The sequence below is a fragment of the Fundulus heteroclitus genome, unplaced genomic scaffold (assembly GCF_011125445.2).
Source record: "Fundulus heteroclitus isolate FHET01 unplaced genomic scaffold, MU-UCD_Fhet_4.1 scaffold_211, whole genome shotgun sequence".
Lineage (NCBI taxonomy): Eukaryota > Metazoa > Chordata > Actinopteri > Cyprinodontiformes > Fundulidae > Fundulus > Fundulus heteroclitus.
Window position 1 is genome coordinate 79,660 of NW_023396623.1, and position 15,134 is coordinate 94,793.

Here is a 15,134-nt window from a genome sequence, read left to right on the forward strand (position 1 = left end):
CTCTGAGTGCGTGCTTGCACTTAGAGAAGGCTCTAACCACTAGGCCAACACTCCCCATACACCGAGACGCTAGGCAATTTGGGGTTAAGTGCCTTGCCCAGGGGCACATCAACATGTGGAAGCTGGAATCGAACCCACAACCTTCTGATTGCCAGAGAACTACTCAACCCATCAAGCCACAGTCACCTCTCAAATTTCTCAAATCTCACTGCATCCCTATTGGGGAGCAGTGGGCTGCCACTGTAGGGCGCCCGGGGAGCAGTTGGGGGTTGAGGGTCTTGCTCAGGGACCCAGAGTGCAGGCAGATGGGATCGAACCGGGTACTTGCATCCTTCTCAGAGCGTAAGCGCACTGCTCTAACCACTCGGCCAGCACTCCCCTCTTGAGAAACAAAAATCAATAAATTCCATATCTTGTGACCAGCTAAGACGAAACTTATATAAAATCATGCTAATAAATAACATCTGTAAGGTACACTTGTTTTTATTCCATTTTAAGCTATTTATCAATTTAAGATATTTTTAGAAACAAAAGTTGGGACTTTTCTTCACTAGCTTCCAGGTCATGTGACCCACTGACTCAAATCTTTTGTGAAATTATTCTACTACATTAGCCTGGTGAGGCACACATTTTTATTCCATTTTAAGCCTTTTTATATTTTTATAGATTTTCTATTATAATAAAATGTGATATTTCTTCAATAGCTTCCAGGTCATGGAAGCTATTGAAGAGTCACTGACTCAATACTTTTAAAATTGTCTAACAGAGTCAATTAATACAGTTTCATAAATTCACATTAATATCATGCTGATGGAGTAAAACAAGTTTTCTGGTGACATGTAGTACACATACTTGACACTAGGTGGCTTCAACTCAAACCATCACTATGATGAGGATTTCATTCTGAGAGAAAACCGCGTAAGGAAAAAGAGCATTTGGTTGGCAAAAAACTTTTTCAAATGTTGGTAAAAATGGTCGTTTCAGAAAAGGACAGAACCTTAAAAACACAAATCTTTGGCAAAAGGCTGGGGGTTTAAATGCCATTACTCGTGTTTTCTTTCTTTGGGTTTTGGCGAGGCAGTTGTAACTCATGAACAGTGGTTATCTCTTGCTCTGTTTAAAACGAATGAGAAAAGTTATATGAAGTGGCTGAAGGTCGACAATGAATTCGGACAAAGGTTCTTAATGCAGACAATGCCTCTCCCCCACACACACTCCCAATGGGCCTGCAGTACTCAAACACCAATAACACATACATGTTACCCTTTTGTCATAAAGTGCTCCCTTACAGACAATGCCCCTCCCCCACACACATGGGACCCCCAACTGTCACACGCATTGCTCTCTCCTGGAAACCCACAAACCCCACCAGACACACTCAAATCGGGCCAGCCAGCAGTACTCAAACACTTGGTAAAACCCTGTATTACACGTGATACCCCCACGGTCACACTCCAGGGCCTCCCTACTTGACGCCCCAAAATGTAAGGCAAGACTGCCATCCAGTGGATTTTACTTAGATTGCAGTTGCTCCCATATTGAAAATCTATAACTGATGTGTCCAATTCATGAGAATACCAATCTGTCAAAATCAGCGCTCCTTGAAAATTGGGAGCACCAACTGCATTGTCCCTGGATTTAACAGGTGACAAATGGGTACCAGAGGGTAAATACCCTAACCCATTACCTAAACCTGATCTTAATATTCACCCGAATCATAATACTTGACTGTAGAAAAAAAACAGACGATTCCGGCCAGCAAAATACCAGAGAAGAGGTATAATTGGCAAAGTTTTGGCAGCTGGTATCAGCCAACATTATTCAATGTTGAAGCAAACACCCACTTAAGAAAGTATGGCTGGGAACATAACAAGAAGTCTAAGCAAAGATGTTCTGAAAAAATTTTTGTCCGAGTTGAAAAACAGTACAAGGCTCCATAATGACATTATACTTGAACTCGTGTTAACTCAAAAAATAATAAAAGCAACAAGTTCTCACGCATCATCAAAGGGTTACTTTCAGGACCTTCAAATAGATCCATTTGCAGTACACCTATACGCAGACACTGCTTTAAGGATTTTGGCACAACATCTAAGGCAGTCATCACCCGTTACCCTCCACCATGATGCAACAGGCAGCGTTGTCCAGAAAATCCCTGATCAAGACAAGCAAGTTTTATATTACGCTTTAGTTTTTCCAGGCATGGGCAAGGATAAACCACCTTTGCCTGTCCCAGAACTGATCACCAACAGCCACAGTATTCCTTCCATTTCTCATTGGTTAATGGAATTCAAAAAGAAGCTGTCACAAATGACAAATCTACAAATTGCACAGGTTGATATCTTTTAACAAGGAAGACATTTCTGCGTACCTTTCCAGAGCATTTAACATTGTGCATGGATGCAATGGTGGCAGGTCACTCTTCACTGTGTTGCATCCATGTCTTGAAAGCTGTGACACAAGCATTTGGCAGAAAAACATCAGACCAAAGCATACAAGAGTATGCAACATTCTGCTTTGCTTATTTACTCAACCGCCAAAGTATGCAGCTTGCCACTGATGTGTTCTATAACATGTGTGTACTATTTGATGCAAAACATTGTACTCATTTGGTTAAAACAAGCCAAACCAACGTGGGGAGGTATGTGTGTGATCGTCTACTTTTTTTTTTTTTTTTTTTTTCACAAATCTCTGCTACACTTTGCATCCAAATCTGAAAATTTGTTAGTATGACTTTTTATATGACTTTTGTTGGCAATTGAGAAGGAGGTCTGAGGCGCTTAGGAAAAAAATATATATCAAAAAGCCTTTATTGGTATATGGCTAATACAATAGTTTCTTCTTGGATCCCTACTGAAGAGCACCTGAGGAACACCTTCTCACTCCCTAAAAACACTCTGTGCTCGGTTTATTTAACTTTTGCTGACACTTGTAGAAATTATGAAATTACTTATGCAGATCATTGAAAGTCTGTTTCATGTGGCTGCCCACGCATCGGGAGTGGTGGACACCGTTTATATCCTGAATCATTACACAGCTGGTGGGATTTTTGTTTGGGCACAGAAGAGAGCTTCCTCGCCAAAGTTTACCAAAGGTAATATATGTTATTGTTGTTTGTATTGTATCGGCGTAAGATGGATAAATATAACTTTCATGTTTACACATCTGCAAAATTGAGTAAAAACAGGAAAAGTCAAATAATCTGTAATGTGTTTAAGAAGGTGTGTGATTGTTGATCAAAAAAGATGAAGCTTTTTCTGTTCAACACAGGTTGAATCGAGACCAGGATATGTTTTACAGTTTTTTTTTTTTTCTGAAAGAACTTCTGTGTTTAAAACAATGCGTGGATGTTTAAATCAACAATTGACAACATTTAAATGGTTTTACATTGAGATGTTTGGTTGAAATGTGAATGAGACAGATGGGTTTCCAAAAAGATTAGGTAAATCAGGATAACAGGCTTTAAAAAATAAAAATAAAATAATATAGTACTCATGTTAACCTTGTTCTCTTATATCAGAAAATGTCACTGCTATGTTTCTTAATTAATAACATCATTATCACTGCAACTTTAACCCCGCATACCATCTCTAAGGTTATCCACCTTAACAAATGTAATCTATTGGTGGACTTTTTACATAACATCTGTCATAAAGTGTAGTCTAGTTGTCACTAAAAAATATTTTTTTACATGAGTGGAAAGATTAAAGTTGAGATAAGAGCTTCAGAATTTGACATAACTTTTTGAAATATTTGTTAATGCTATTGTTGGTGAACTTTGACAGCTATGAAGCAGAGGGCTATGAGCCACCCTATTTGGCAGGATGGAAGCAGCTGTGGAGTCATTGTTGTACAAGTACATTGAGGAGTTAATGTTTGGTATTGCGCAAGTATGAGAGTTGTGAAAGTGAAAATAACAGTATTATGATAGAGAAATGTAATTTTCAATAAAACAACGGTTTGTCTGGCTAGACTGCATGTGTTTTCTACATTTTGGTAAGTCCTAAGTCATTCTCTCCAAGAGATCGTGTAGGGGGAAAGAAAAGAAACACCAGAATGTTGGACAGTGTAACATGTTCAAGTACCTGTTACAGTCTGTTGCAGTATTATGCAATGACAATCAGTCTCTTTCAACGCAGTGTTTCTTTAGATGGCGAAAGCACTGATGGAAGCCTTTCCTGTTATTCCAAATATGGAATTTGACACAAGCAAAAAGGCAATGAAAGATGAAGGAAGAGCTCTGGCTCCTTGAAGCATCAGGTGAATTATATGTACCCCATTCATTGTGTGTTTGTGTATATATATATATATATATATATATATATATATATATATATATATATATATATATATATATATATATATATATATATATATATATATATATATTTCATTCCTAATAATATTTGTTTGTTTCTGGACTTCCAGTTACAGACTGGGTGAGAGTACGAGTTGTCAATGTGTAAATTTGAAGCATAAATACGGACAAACTCCAGGTAGTCTTGAAGTTGTAATTTATAGATGACAAACAAACAAAAAAACCCTACTCTGTGAAAGGAGAGGAGCATGTACTGTTTTACTAGTCAACTGAACAGGTATCTTTTCTGTTGTATTTTAACAGATTCAGTGCGACAGCTGTGGCCGATGGTTCCATGCCCTGTGCCTTGACACAAAGGGCACAGAATACAGAAAAGCAAAGAAAGGCAGCTGGAATTGTCCACTGTGTAACTAATATGCAAACTTTTTTTCTTCTTCAAAATAAATACTTTAGAGTTATATGTCGCCAATAAAACTGTACTTTGTTTCAACATCAAGGCTGTGCCTCATCTAGCTAGTGTTGTAGAACAATTTGACGATTTGGAGTCAGTGGGTCACATGACCTGGAAGTTATAGAAGAGAAGTCCTAACTTTTGTCTTTAAAAATATCTTAAAAAATGAAAATAGCTTAAAATATATTAAAAGTAATTGTGCCTTACAGATGTTATCTATTGGCATGAATTTGTATTAGTTTCATCTTAGTTGGTCACAAGATATGGAATTTATTGATTTTCGTTTCTCAAGAGCGCTTGGTACAAAGATTTGTTGACGGTCCCTAACAGCACCACCGCGAGTGGGAGAGGGGAGCAGCTGAGAGACGCTGGCCGAAATCGGAGCCCCTCAATCGGATCAACCGTGAGCTAGATCCCGCTGACTCCACGGTACATGGAATGTCCAATACCCAACTTCAAACCATCTTCACCGCGGTCATGCACGCCTCTAGATAAAACCCTACATCAGAAAACTAAAAATATGTATGACCAGGTAGGTGCCCTATCTGTTTTGTTTTGTTGTTACGGCAGTCGGAGCTCAGACAGACCTGGAGAGACTGTTAGACTTTATAACCACCACTGCTGCCAACAAGTTCAGTACAGTTTCCTATTAGTTGTATTATCTATTTTTTTTTTTATTTCTTGTAAATAGTCTGCTGTTTTATGTACAAATATACACGTGCCTTTTGATCCTAATCATTTAGCACTTTCAACACAAACGAACCCCTCTGTGAACCCGATGAACTAAAGCAGCGTGTTAAGTAATTATGAAAATGACTGTTTCGGGAAGTTCACTGTTAATCACGGCTGATGTCATGACTTCTTGTTTTTGAGTACCACTTCTACGTGGCCCATTGGGCAACTACAGTTATAAGTTAGACCTCACATTTAAAGTATTTTAACACGTCATGAACATCATTTGAGGCTCACAAAGTGTTAGAAAAGAAACAAAATACTGAAAGGATTTATACTTTCCTAAATCTTTGCGGTAAATTTAGTTCAATATAATCTTTTGCAAAAGCAAAACCCTATTACGTACTGACGGAAGTGATTTCCTTATTTGGAAATCCCGTGGTCGCCTCTGAATTCCCTTAAATGCGCTGTGCTCTGAACTTCACAGCTCTTTGACTTTAGAGCTGGACCGGCAGTTCGCTTGACCAAGCTTTTCATATTACAGATCAAATTTTTTTTGTTTGTTTTTTTGTTGTTTTAATGAACATCGTGACGGCTCAGAATCTGATACACATCTACCGTCATCTTTTCTTTGTGGTCTTCTTTAAAGGTAAGAAAAGAAAACAACAATAATGCTGAATAAGTGTTTCGTGGTCAGTGGTTATAAGTACTGCATTTATACATAGAGAACGCTCCAAGAAGTATTTTAGTTAATTCAGGCATGGGTGGGTGGGATTTATTAGTTTCCTAACCTTTTCATCAGCAAGAAAGCACATTTTATTGTCATATATTTTATGCTTAAAACGTTCATTTATGTATCTCATATGAACTTAAATAACTTTCTTTTCCAGACTTAAAAAAAGACAGAAAATGAAGTTAAGGTTTCTTAACAAAAACTAGATATTTAGTAGATTTCCGTAACCATCAAGATAATGGATAGGAAATCTGGGGGGGGGGGGGACACACACACAGGCGAGCCATTGCTACACTGTAGAGTCAGAAGTACACAAATCTATGTAAATCATTGTTTCTAACTTTTCACATAACTTGTCTGAAAGCAAAACTGACATGAGGATCAGTTTTAGGGCTAACAATTCAATGCCGGAGAAACCCAGGCTGGCCCTAAATAAAAAAAAAGCATTCCAAATACTGGCAGGCGAGCATAACTGAGTGGTGAGGGGAAGTGGGGCTTTGTGTGGATTACATGTGGACGTCACACGTACAGGAAATGCCTTGAGAAAATTTAGTCAGCACACTACAAAACTGTGTCTGACAGGAGGAAGTGACAGTTATCTGCTACATAAAAAGAATAAGAATTATTGAAAAACTCCCGAAGTACAGAAATCACCAGCTCTGAGCGGTTATTATTTTATGCACAACGGGAGCAATCAGGTTTCAGATGATGCCGAGGTAAGCTGCTGTTTTCCTGTGTCGCCAAGCTGTACGGATGTTTGGACATATGGCGCTGTTTCCGCTTTATAGTGACATTTTAATATTTCATCAAAGGAAATCTATCTTTTTGTCATAATATGTACAGATTTTTCTTGGGTATCAAATTTAAGAAAGTGAATAAATAGTTGGGATTATTTTAATGACACGTGAAACAAAGAAGTGAGGAAAAAAATTGGGAACAAGCGAAGCAAGACGTAGAATGCGGGTGAGTTAATCAGGGGAAAATATGGAGTAAAAATTGGTTAAAATAAGAAACCAAGGTGCTGCTTAACCGAGGGGCAAAAACAGAAATAAATCCAAATGGACAAAGAACACAGCACAAGAACTAACTAAGTGACTAAACAGAATGGAATAAAGTGATATGACTATAACCTGTTGGAAAAATGAACACCTGAGTATGGCAAGACCTTTTACCAAATAAACGGTTGGTAAAAGGTTCACATTCACACACCTCTTTTGTCTACCTCTATAATTTCTAATTTCCACATTTCTTCTTTTTTTCTAGGTGTTTTATCTGCACGTGTTCAGCCTAAGCAGGTTGTGGCCTTTGCTGGCGGGAATGCCATCCTACCCTGCAGCATGAAAATCCCTGATAGCTACGACATTCCAACGGTAGAATGGTCCAAGGAAGGCCTCAAGCCAGATGTGGTCTACTTGTATCGCGAAGGCTGTGAGACCTTTGAGATGAAGAATCTAGACTTTGAGTACCGCACAACCCTTTTCATGAGAGAGGTGAAAAACGGGAACGTCTCCTTAAGGATCTCGGGCGTGCAGCCGTCGGACGCTGGGACATATCAGTGCTTGAAAATATGGAAGAAAGGCCCCAGGGAGTCGACAAAAGTGAAGCTGGTTGTTGGTATGTCAAGTTTAGCTAAACTTTGTTGGGAAGTCTTATAATTCCTATATAGAAGAGTCTTATATAATTATAACTGTAGGAGAGGAGACAGAGGAGAAGGCAGGTGGAGGTGATCAGCACAGGTGAAGGACATGATGGTAATGAGCTGAAGGAGAGGAAGTGCAATGAAATTAAAGAGATTGGAGGGAAAACAGAACCTAAAAATATAAACCTCACAATCTAAGGGCACCGCAGTGGCGATTCTAGAACAAAGTTAAGAAGATGCTCAGTCTGGGGCCAGTGATTTTTTTTTTTTTTTTTTTTTTTTTCTCCCAGGGGGGACAGAACAAAAAGAGGAAAAACAGGGCAACATTTCAACATTTGATATATTAAGTGAGCCACAGGCTACAGACCCCTGATCTAGCAGATAAAAACTGTGATTTTCATCTCGATATGAGTTAAAGTGAAACTTCTTACTTTTTAAAATACTGTGTAAGCAAAACTGAAACTAAAAATAAATTACCGTAGTCTAAGGGACCAAGCAGTTATGGTTTCTGTTCCATCAAACATCATAAAAAAAATCGGATTTAGCAATATGTCTTCCTGTATACTCACACTGCAAAAAGGGAACTGAAGGCAAGTCAAATTTGCTTGAAATGAGCGTCTTTGTATCAGGTAAATAAGATGATCTGCCAATGGAACGAGTATTTTTACCCTTAACATGAGATAATTGGATATACTGCACTTGAAATACAGCAAACGATGGAGATGAGTTTTTCCCAGTCTAACTGCAAAAATCTTATCTCATTAGCAGATAATCTTTTTAATCTGCACTAAACAAGGGCAAATACATTCATTTCAAGCAAATTTTACTTTCTTTTTGTTCCCTATTTGCAGTGCAGGATCAGCTTTATGTGTAGAATGCTCACAATGTGCTACTTATACAATAAAACAATAATGCTATAATAAGAATTAAAGACCGTTTCAGCATAGAGGACACACATGAACACATTATAACCAAGCGGACTTGTGTAGCTTCAACATCCTTTAGTTTGGACTAGAAAATGGAAATGAGAAATAAAATCACAGATTTGCAAAACTGGTAAGTTGATGACCTTCTTTAGCAGCTCCAAAGCAAAAAAATAGACCTCCTCATAGATCTTACAACCAATCAATGATTTTTAGTTTGGAAAAACAAATTCAAAAAATCTGCCAAACAGTAAGCCATCAAGTTTTTACCTATTGGAAAACATAAACATAAACACTGATAAACATGTGAGGTTGCTACCTTCGATTTCTCTGCATGTTTAAACCTTTTTTTCACAGTTGCATCCTCTGATCCGAAGCTTGCGGTGGTTGCTGTGGACAGTAGAGGAGTGACTGTGGAGTGCGAGGCAAGGTGCTGGCTGCCAAAACCACTGATGAGGATTCTGGATGATAAGGAAAACAACCTCACTGTTGAAGAGCCAAAACTGGAAAGGACCGATAGAGGATGTTACAACATGAAGCTAACAGTCATCCTCCAGAGTCCCGTAAACAGGTAAAATAAGAGCTTTGTGCTTTTTTTAGAATAGCTTTATTTTGTCTCTCAAAACCCATGTAAGAATACAACATTTTAGTGCGCTTGCCGCTAGGGTAGGGGTGGACAAACTTTTTGGTCAGGAGGGAAACAAAATTGTCAAAAGCTCCCAAGGTCCAAACATTTGATTGAAAAAATAATAAAATAACAAAAAATCCCGCTATATATATATATATATATATATATATATATATATATATATATATATATATATATATATATATATATATATATAGATATATATATATATAGATATATATATATAGATATATATATATATATATATATATATATATATATATATATATAGATATATATAGATAGATATATATATAGATATAGAGATATAGATATAGAGATATAGATATATATATATATATGACCTATTCAAAGATAAACAGAGAGATAAATAAATGCTTAATAAATAAATAATCATACCATTAAATGCACAAAAATACAGAAACTAAATAAATGTAAGCAGTCATTAAATTAAACAATGTGACATAAATGTATAGATCTCTTTTATTTAGCTCTTTTATTTATTCACCTTTGTAATAATTGCCTTATGTATTTATAATCTGTAATCTTTTTTAACTTCTTTACATTATTTTTAAATGTATTTTTTTTCCGTGTATGTTTTAATATTTCTGTTTTATCTTTCCTTTGTGTTTTTTACTCCAGACATTTCCTCAATGCTGTTTATTTCTGTCCTTTTTCAATTTCTTTATGCATTTCTGCCTCATTATGCAAATGAGGATGGGTGGTCTTAAGGGGAAAACTGCTCCCAATTGGTTGGTTATCTTCTTTCGAAACAGTGAAAAATGTCCACACTGCTGACATTGCATATCTGCTTCATTTAAAACCCCATATGCATTACTGTCACTGTCAAATGGCCAAGAAAACAACAACACAAGGTTTGAGATGGGCCTGTATTTCTGCAGAAGGTGTTTGTCCAAATTCTTATTTAGCACATTTTTATGCACAGCAGAAATCTTGTTTTCAAACTCAGTGGCTACAGTTCTGTCAGTTACGAAGCATAGGTACTGCTGCCATAAAGAAAGCAAAACGGGATTATTAGTTGGTGCAGTTTGGACACCTCAGCACTAGAGGAAGCTCCTGTATCGCATTTGAAACTTACATTGGTCCTTTCAGTGATCTGGAAATATTTAAACTATACCGGGGATCTAATTACGTAATTATTACACTAAAATGAGAGATTTTAAGATTGTATGTGATGAATTGTCATTACAGGATCATTTGCAGCATTAACCAGCAGAAGACCAAAGAAAGTAAGACTGCAGAGATCCTTTTAGGAGGTAAATCTTAGATGCTTTATTCTTTTTCTAAAGGATTAAGTTTTAGTGGAATATGTGTTTACTCTCCACAAAAAGAGAGTAAGTTACACTCACTGCTCTGCAGTTTGAACTCAGTGTTTATAGGAAAACAAAACTTTTGTTTTGTTCGAGAACCAGCTAATATATATGTAAATCCCGATGGCAAGAAAACTGCTAATGAATCAACATAATGTTGATCCACTTTGTCTCGCTATGACATACAATGGAAAATGTTCTTTTTGCCTCATTTTAAATTGATAAATCAGCTTTTTTAGCTCGCAAACGTGAACATTTTGAGGTTCTGGTGTTCTTCAGTGAATCTTTATTAGTATTAGAAAATGCATGAACTGGCGAATTAATGAAGTCGTGACTTAAGTTTTATTTCTCCTGCTATTGTAGATTTTTAGTCTCTACTTTCTAAAGCTAAGAAACGGCCAATCAGTCCGTCGTCTTGTTTTACGAAGTGATATCTTGGATTCAGTTGTACTATAGTCAAAGAGAAATCTTCTTTATTGGTCCAAAAATAAATGAAGTTGCCGCAATATTGGATAAATATAAGAATAAAGTGTTTGACTTTGTCATAACATCGCATGATGTTATTTTAACACACTGTTTTTATTATTTATCATTTCAGCTCACTGGAGGCCCAGCTTTAATCCTGCTACCATCATTGTTTGTACAATAGTTGTTACAATATTTGTGGTTTGCATATTTTCTTCCGGATTATATTTGTGCTGCAGGACCCAATCCACTTCTGGTTAGTGCAACTTCTCTCATAAAAAAAGCATGTAAAAATGAAAGCAAGTGTTATTCTGAAGCAATCAAATACATGGTTTTTATTAGATGAAAAATGCATTTCTTAAAGCGTAACAAACATTTAAAATCAGTGATCTAAGATCTCTAAATGACAAAATGCACTTCTATGCATGGTCAGCACCCTGATGAACTTACAGTCCTAACCTCCCCTCTCTGTTTTTATTCTTGCAGCCGGGCAAAAACAGACGTTGACAAAGAAGTTATCAGACCAAAGTTTGACAACTAATACCAGTGAATGCATTCTTGAGCAATCGGCTGTGCAGGATGAGACGGAAATCCCGGAAGACAAGACTAACGGTCTCAGGTCGGACGACCGTCGGAAAGATGAGACCACGGGACAACCAGATGAGACTGCTCACAATCTGCAGAACGTCAGAGCTCAACATCGTTCTGCTCTCAGCCAGCTTGAGCAGCCAACAATCCCCCGCAGTCCCTACAAATCATCCCCTGAGCTCCACTACAGAGCTTCAGGCTTGAACACAGACAGAAAAAACCTCTTGTGCGATCGAAATCTAAAAAGCGCTGTTTCTAAATCTGTAGAAACGGTCTGTTTCTCTTCTCAAAACAGATCAAGATGTGACAGCCAAAAGCCAACCACTGTCCAAGCTGCAACCTACACATCCCGAAGCAAAGAGCATAATAAAAGCTGTGTATCCCTGACAGGGCCGGCGTCTCCACTGTCTAAATCTCCAACCAGCAGCAAAAAAAGGTCAAAAACAGACATTCATTCAAAGAGTGACCCCAGTACCCAGAAGGTTGGCTTGGTTCACCAGAAACATCCGCCTGAGCGTGCGTCGTCTTTCCATTCCTACAACCCTTACAGTCCTCTGGCAAGTTTAGCCAACAATGTTTAGAGTATTTATCTGGAGCATTCATAAAGTACCATATTTGTTTCTGACCGGAAATCTGATGGATTTGTGCATTATGTACATTTTAGGCTATAGGTTACATTCTAGCCTAAGATGGTTTAAATGTTGCGCTATAAAGTTTCCTGGTCGGTTTCATTCGAATGCTTCTCATTTTCCCCATTAGTCCGTCCTTCCATCATCATCCAGAAATTAGGCAGTGACGTGGGAAAAACACACACGGACATCCTTCTCTCCAGGGACGCTTCCAAGTCATCCTGGTGTTCCCTGGCAGGAGGGGATGCTTGTGTTGCATTACCATTTGCACTCTGAACTCGGAAAACCCGGGTTCTGATCTAAAAAAAAATCAACTGTAACGGCCTCTACAGTCGGACTTTTCCCTCGCAAGGTGTAGTGGGAAAGTCAAACATAACTTAACCTCCAAGACTTATTGGATAAGGAAACGGTGAAGTGGTCAAGTTCCAGCACTTTGTTTGAGAAACAGAGCCCAGATTACAGAGAAGGAAGTACTACACCCTGCAGTCCAGCTGCCTACCCCCCCCCCCCCCCCCCCCCGCCTCTCGGCTCCCACTGAGACCTGACAGCGGCCTTGCCATGAGACAAAATAAAAACAGCCATATCCCATTCCCTAACCTGCACAGCAAATACCCAACACTGACCTTGGCAATCAGCAGATGACGGAGTTGGAGTGCAGTTCTTGCGTCTCTAGTACTCAGATGTCTGAAGTGACGTCAGGTCCTAGTGACTTTAGGATAATATTCCAAGTCAGATCCAATATGGCGGCTCCTCGCATCAACAACAGTAAGCTGGGATAAAAACATGTTCGTTTTAAAAGACACAGTTGTAAGAGTGTGTCCAAAGTCAATGTTACACGTAGCGGCTGCAACTCTGAACCAGACAAATTAAAATGGATGTTTGCATGTGGAAAGTGCAGCTTTAAAGGATGTTTATAAGAGGCGCTCCCGACAAATCAACAGCTTTCCTGGCCGCTGTCCTGCTGTGTCCTCCCACTGGGAACTGACTACAACTGACTGATGGGTGTTGTAGTCCATCACTCAGGGAGATGAAGGACATCTTTCTGGTTTCTGGCCCTTCATTCTGATATTCTTCAGGGAAAAGACACCTCAATGCTTGACACAGAGTCCCCACTGACTGGGACAGGGAGGTCCACTTTTGCCACCCTTGAAAAAAAACGGCTATTGAAAAGGATATTGCCCTGTTTTTTGGAGTTTTTTTCTATGTGGTCTTTAAAAACTAACTTTTATCAAACTTTGGGAAATAACAAAGCTTGAGTCTGGATGAATGTCACCACTATTTTTTTTGTTATTGCGGTGCTTTTTTTTACTCTTTGTGGAGTTAGATCTCTATTCGGTGGCAAATCATAAGTTTATTAATGAGGATCAGCGACGTGTTGCCGCATCCTATTTTTTCAATGTAAGCTTTGGACAACATGAAATAACATGTTTTACCCTGTGATGTTAAACAAAGTGAAATGGTCAACCCTGTGGTATAAGTGACAAATTTTGGTTTTTGAAACAAACTTTTTACTCTAGTGGAGCTTTTCTCTCAAATGAAATGCAGTTAAAGTTGAGGGTCTGAACCGTGACTCGCTCACATATGTGTCTGACCCACTAAAGGAACATTGTCAATCTTTAAATTTCATACACCAGCAAGGCCAAATCCAAAAAAACATAAATAAATGTACTCTTACTGATTTAATTCTGAAGATAGACTCTTGAATATGTTGTACCAGTAGCGTTTCCAAATGATATGAACAATCGCTGTGTTATCGCTGGTGTGAAAGACCAAAAGAATAATAAATCTAAGTAATTGGAAAAACAAGATAATATTCATCTTTATTTCTTATTCAATTTTCTATATAATCAAATGTAATATATCCTCTGCACTTAAACCCTCTCTTAGGGAGTAGTGGGCTGCCACTGTTTGGTCCTCTGGAGTATTCCTGGACTGAGGATCTTGCTCAAGGGCCCACAGTGGCCATCTGTGGGACTCAAACCGAGAAACTTACAGCTTTTCCAGGACACAAGCGTCCTGCTCTAAACAAGTCCCCCACTCCCCAAATCATTAAAAAATTATTTGGCATGACCTGTTTATTTTTAACGAGGATGGGACTGTTTGATGATGTTGAACTGGTCTGGAAATATTATAGATAAAACATTTCTGGCCAAGGTGAATAAACATTCACCTTTCCGCAAATGTAAAGGACATGTTACTCTGTGGTTTACAGCACAACCTCTCAGATGTAATGCTTGAGTGTAATGGTGCGAGGGCCAAAGCCCTAAAATCAGGGTTGGAGGCAGATTGGCAAAATTTTAGACAACTGAAAAATAAATTCTCCACTCTCTTTTGGAAAGCCAAATAAAAAATTGTATTCCTCCTTAAAAACAGAAAGCCTCAAAAACCCAAATAAGTGTTGGAGGGCTGTTAAACATTTGTCTGCTCAGAGCTAAATCACTATGTTTCTCTAATCTTGGGGACAGTGAAGAAAGTCACAAGATGTTCCAAAATGATGCTTTCGTTTATACGCAGATGACACCATCATATGCTTGACAGCTTTGTTATTTGCAGCTTGTCCTAAACACAGAAAAAAAAACAAGAACAATGTTTTTTTAAGGGTCTGCAGCATCAGCACTTCCTGGAAAACATTCAAGGATTAACGGTCAACAAATTGAGTTTGTGTCTACGTTAAATGCCTGAACGCGTTAAAAGAATATATTCAATATATTTTAACAAAACTGCAAGTTTTATTGG

At 38.1% G+C, this 15,134-nt stretch overlaps 1 protein-coding gene across 3 annotated transcripts; it reads left to right on the forward strand.

The window, feature by feature from the left end:
- The first annotated feature begins 5,020 nt into the window (after positions 1–5,020).
- On the forward strand, positions 5,021–14,209 carry LOC105922471 (butyrophilin subfamily 2 member A2). 3 transcript variants are annotated; one of them, XM_036129750.1, is made up of 6 exons: positions 5,021–5,301; positions 7,438–7,788; positions 9,094–9,307; positions 10,598–10,662; positions 11,315–11,437; positions 11,668–14,209. In XM_036129750.1, the coding sequence occupies exons 2-6, from the start codon at positions 7,512–7,514 to the stop codon at positions 12,348–12,350; spliced, it is 1,362 nt and encodes a 453-aa protein (XP_035985643.1). In that variant the 5' UTR covers positions 5,021–5,301; positions 7,438–7,511; the 3' UTR covers positions 12,351–14,209. The 3 variants fall into 3 exon arrangements, with proteins under 3 accessions (XP_035985643.1, XP_035985642.1, XP_035985644.1); XM_036129749.1 differs by lacking the exon at positions 5,021–5,301 and adding an exon at positions 5,995–6,090; XM_036129751.1 differs by lacking the exon at positions 5,021–5,301 and adding an exon at positions 6,867–6,890.
- Positions 14,210–15,134: the final 925 nt, after the last annotated feature.